Source organism: Arvicanthis niloticus, chromosome 5 (genome assembly GCF_011762505.2).
Source record: "Arvicanthis niloticus isolate mArvNil1 chromosome 5, mArvNil1.pat.X, whole genome shotgun sequence".
NCBI classification, from domain to species: Eukaryota; Metazoa; Chordata; class Mammalia; order Rodentia; family Muridae; genus Arvicanthis; species Arvicanthis niloticus.
In genome coordinates, this window is record NC_047662.1 from 17,428,193 (window position 1) to 17,433,290 (window position 5,098).

At 48.4% G+C, this 5,098-nt stretch overlaps 1 protein-coding gene across 2 annotated transcripts; it reads right to left on the reverse strand.

The window, feature by feature from the left end:
- Positions 1-569: 569 nt before the first annotated feature.
- Positions 570-2,793, reverse strand: LOC117709638 (uncharacterized). 2 transcript variants are annotated; one of them, XM_034504130.2, is made up of 2 exons: positions 2,697-2,793; positions 570-1,529 (listed from the first exon to the last, which is right to left on the reverse strand). In XM_034504130.2, the coding sequence occupies exon 2, from the start codon at positions 1,477-1,479 to the stop codon at positions 634-636; it is 846 nt and encodes a 281-aa protein (XP_034360021.1). In that variant the 5' UTR covers positions 1,480-1,529; positions 2,697-2,793; the 3' UTR covers positions 570-633. The 2 variants fall into 2 exon arrangements, with proteins under 2 accessions (XP_034360021.1, XP_034360022.1); XM_034504131.1 differs by having other exon boundaries at positions 570-1,702; positions 2,697-2,782.
- Between the last annotated feature and the right edge of the window lie 2,305 nt (positions 2,794-5,098).

Below are 5,098 nucleotides of genomic sequence, written 5' to 3' on the forward strand. Positions count from 1 at the left end.
TAGTACATATCTGTCATCCCAGCACCCTGGAGGTAGAAGCTAGAAGATCAGGAGTTCTGGGTCATCCTTGGCTACATAGAATTAGGGAAAGCCTGAGCTATATAAGACCCTTGTGCTGGCTAATTTGAGAAAAAATGCCTCCATTGGATGAGGCTGTGGGCAAACCTACAGGTCACTTTCTTAGTGATTGAAGTGGAGGGACCAGCCTCTTGTGGGTGGGGATGCTTCAGGCTGGTGGTCCTGGGTTCTATAAGCAAGCAGATTGAGCAAGCCATGGGGAACAAACCAGGAAAGGGCAGCCCTCCATGGCCTCTGCATCAGCTCCTGTCTCCACATTAGCCCTGAGTTCCTGTCTGGACTTCCTTCAGTGATGAGCAGCGCTGTGGAAGTGTAGGCCAAATAAACCCTTTCCTTCCTAACTTGCTTTGGTCATGGTGTTCCATCATAGCAATAGTTAGTAACCCTAACTACAACAACAACAACAACAGGATCGCTTGTGTCAGGAGTGCCAGCCTGGGCAACTGAGTTGAGACTCCACTTTGCAGAGGCAAAAAAGACCCCCCTGTTTTGTCTTATGATAATTTATTTTCCACACTGTGGCCATGTGCCCACTCGACAAAGCTGGCATCCATGTCACCACCAGCCCTCGGGCTTAGGGGTGGGCACAGGAGCATTCCATCCAGAGCGGATTGCTTCCCAGAACTTGGGCAGACGACCTAAGGAGAAGAACCCATTGCCAAACAGAGGGATCTCTGGCAGTTTTACCCCGGGCCTCTGAGGCATCTCGACGTTGAAAGTCTGGTGGTTAGGCCGTTGCTGGTAGCTCAAAGCAGTTGAACCTCCCAGGCACTGCAGGGTTTTGGTGTCCCTAGTGGAAGGGACCAAGCAATTGCTGGCTGGGGAGTGATTGGCAGTGGCGGTGCTAGTGCTGGGGGTGGAGTAGCTGCGGGGTGGGGGGCGTTCCGTTTGGTCCAGGTAGAGGGAGTTAGCAGCTCTTTCCAGGTAGGTGGCTGCCAGCTGAGGCAAGCTCAGCGCTTTGGGGTAGCTGCTGTTGTTGAAAACGTTGGTGGATCTGTCCAGGTAACTGATGCCTTTGATGAGTTGGTCCAGGAAGGTAGGGCTAGAGGGGCATGACGGCCGGTCTGTGCAGATCAGGCAGTGAGGGCTGCTACGATGACAAGTGGGCTTTTTGACCACCGGGCCTCTCATCAGGTGACTTGTCTCCACACACCTGGAGTTGTAGGGGCGGCCCATGCAGATTTTCCCCAATTGAAGTCCTGGGGAGGTGGAGTTGAAGGACTGCTCCAAGTGGCCGGAAGTGCTTGACTCGGAGCCGCTTGGAAGCCGGCTACGCAGGCCCTTGCCGTTGTTCATATTGGGGTACTGGGTCCAGCCTGGAGTTCGAGGAGGGAAGGACATGTTGTTGGGTTGGCTCAAGCGGTTGTAAGTGTTAGAACGGCTCACCTGGCGTCCAGACATCTTTCTGACTGGGTCAAGTTTCTGAGGTTTGACAGCGTTTGGTTGGTTACCTGCCAGAGAGAGAGTCCGATCAGCTCCAGTTCCTCGCCACCTCTCTGATCTTCTCTTCCTGGGTTTCCTCTACTTCCCTTCCCCTCTTCTTCCAAGCTCAGGACTTCTCCAGAAAGCACAAAAGAGGTGTGAGAGATGAGGAGAAAGGTAGGGCCATCAAAGTGACCAGGACCTGAGGAGGGCAGCAGGAAGAGGCATAGAGGGGCCTGGCCTATAGAAAACATGGTCCAGCCCCTTCTTTGAGCCCACATTTCTCAAATTCCAAAGCAGAGACCCCACAAAGGCCAAAATGGCAGAACCGCTAGTGTTGACTGAAATAGAGACAGGCCTTGGATGACACTAACAGCTAGCCCACAGTGGTGACTAGCGCACTTCCCCGCCCCTCCCCCACCCCCACCGCCCTCCAGACCAGTCCTCTGCACTCTGCACTTTGTCACCTCGTGTCCTACATGACTCATTTATTCTTGCTGCCACATAAGGAAGGAAGTATCCATCCGTTCCCAATTGACAGACGCCCCTACTCCCAGCACAAAAGACAGTTCAAAAGTGCCGCCTTAGCCGCATAGTGAGTTCAAAGCCATCCCAGGCTACGAGTCTCAAACCTTTCTGCCAAACTGTTTGGTTCTAATCTTCCCTAACAGGATGAGATTTCTTTCTCTGCCCCATTTGAACAGAGAGCAGTGGAGCTCTCACTCTTTCTGGTCCTGAAGTAGACATTTTACTCGAGACTAAACCTGGCCAGGCAAAGACAGGCTTCCTCCATTAAGCCCTGTCTTGTCCCTGGGTAATGAAGTCCCTGTAGTTTCTTCTTGCATCTCTTGGGTCTCCGATACTGGCCAGTCCACCTCTACTGGGAGTCTCCCCGACTACTACCAGCTCTGCCTGACTTCTGATATTTGTTCAGTACCAACAGAGTAGTGTCTGAGACCGCCCCACCCAAGAGACAGCTGCAAATCCCTCTCCCTGCCGTGGCCCCTCAGCTGCCCTTGTCTTTTGGGTCTAAAATGGGTGGAATGTCCTGGCCTCTTTCCTGTCTGGCCCAACCCCACTTCAACACTTACTCTAGAAAAACAAGAGACAACTCAGGGCTGCCCCAGCTCAAGCCCCCTTCCTTTCCGGGTCCCTGGGACCCCATTTGCCTGCCATGGGGCCAGCTCCTCTCTTACCCTTTCTCTTAGGAGGTAGATGACATAGACCTCCCTGGCTCTCCACTGGGGACACCCTCTATCTGCTGCTCCAGACTGCTGGCCATGTCATAGAATCATGGAATCCTAAGGCTGTGAAGGGCCTCCTGGGGTCATTCCGACCAGGCCCCAGCCTCGGAGGCAGGAACTACTAGCAACCTGCCAAGACAGATGGGCCCAATTTTTGAACCCAGACTAATGTGGCTAGGTTTTTTTGTTTGTTTGTTTGTTTGTTTGTTTTCAGTGTTCTTTGTCTTTCTTGTGTTGAATTGAAAGAAAGGTGCAGACACACCTGGCTACACATAACATCATTTATCCTTCCTGTGAGGCTTCCTTCAAGGGCTGTCCTTTGGGGAACCCATTCTAGGGGGCTGAGAGCAGGCAGCAGTTCTCCGTAGAGTACCTTCTGTGTGTCAGGCTTGGGATGGAGTGTGCAGTCTCCTCAGGAACAGGTCTCAGTGCTTTTTTCTGAATCTCATGGCTCCAACTGGGCCTAGGTCCCCAGGACTTGGCCAGTGAGCGAGTGCTGAACAGACGGCCCACATCCTCCCTGAGATCTCATAGTACTTCCCAGGAAGAGTCTCTCTCCACCCCATTTTTTCCTCTTGTTGAAAATACAGTTCGGTTCTGGGTGGATCAGTTAGGTTTCTGACTGACTGGTACCTGAGCCTGGCGAAGAGAGAGTCTGGTCAGCTCTGGCTCCCTCCCTCTCTCTAATCTTCTCTTCCTGGGTTTCCTTTGCTTCCCTTTCCCTCTTCTTCCAGGCTCAGGACCTCTCCAGAAAGTACAAAAGAAGGGTGAGAGATGAGGGGGAAGGGAGGCCCAGCAGAGTGTCCAAGACCTGATAAGACATGGTCTTTGCTTGTTCAGAACTTGGGATTTCAGCCCTAGCATCACAGAAAACAAAAAGGGCTGGGCTGGAGAGATGGCTCAGTGGTTAAGAGCACTGACTGCTCTTTCAGAGGACTTGAGTTCAACTCCCAGCAACCACATGGTGGCTCACAACCATCTGTAATGGGATCCAGTGCCCTTTTCTGGTGTATGAAGACAGCTACAGTGTACTCACATACATAAAATATATAAATCCTTTAAAAAAAAAAAACAAACAAAAAACAAAAAGGGGGAAGACGGAGGCACAGCTTGGTGGTACAGGGCTCCATGGGGACATACAAGACAAATTCAAATGCCAACACTGGAAAATCAATCTCTCTCATATAATGTGTGTGTACTGTGCATGTGTGTGTGTACATGTGCGTGTGTGTGTGTAGTATGTATGTAATATATATACTTTGTGTATATATATAATGTCTGTTAATATATATACTCTTACTCTATACATATACATACTATATATCCAATACTTATGTATATGAGTATATGTATATTATATGTATATAATATGTATATATACATATTATATGTATATCAGTGTGTATATATTGTATACTTTATGTGTTTATATGTAGTATATATAATACATACTTTGTATATTATGTAATATATACGCTATATGTGTATATATTGCATGTCTATTATATGTTATGTGTGAATAGTGTATATATAATATATACTCTATATATGTATAGAATGTGTGATATATATAATATATATATACTCTATATGTGTATTGTATATACTTCTTCCAGACTCCCAAGCTTACTGAAACTTAGAAGACAATGAGCTACCATGTCCTCTTTCTTTTTCATTTTTATTTCCTGTGTGTGCTTACATGTGGGTATGCACACGCACACGCCTTAGTGGAAATTTGGGGATAGCTAATGGGAGTCACTTCTCTTCTTTTGCCATGTGAGTGCTAGGAATTAATCTTGGGTTGTCTGGCTTGGAAAGCAAACACCATCTTCACAGAACTATCTTTCTGGTCCCCACATGTGTCCTGGCCAGCAGGGCATTAAACAGGGGTCTGGGGAGGTCACCTGAAAGGGGGGCTGCGGGGGGAACAGGCAAAGACGCAAAGAATGGTGATCTGTGTGTAGGTTGATCAAATCACAATTTTTACTTTTTCACATGGGTTATATACACAAAAAGGCAGGATGTGGGCAAGGGGATGACACAGGAGCGAAGATGTTCAGGGGTAGTACAGATATCTTCCAGAACAGAGTGTCAGTTGGGTGAAGATTCAGGGGACAGTTCACTATGACTCCACCTATGATTCACTTGTCCTTATCTAAGTTGGTACTATCCACCAAGGCTACCCAAGGTCTATGACTATCCACAAGACCTATGACTACTTGTTCCTATCCAGGCTGGTAAATTTCCACTAAAGCTGCTTGTTTACAATATCTTATAGCTATCTGTTTCAGTGTTTTTCCACAGAGACCCGAGACTTTGTGTTAGCAGGCTGACTTAGGCCTATGGCTGACTTT

Excerpts from the sequence above, each read along its gene's own strand:
- LOC117709638 (XM_034504130.2), bottom strand. The coding sequence starts at position 1,479 with ATGTCTGGACGCCAGGTGAGCCGTTCTAACACTTACAACCGCTTGAGC.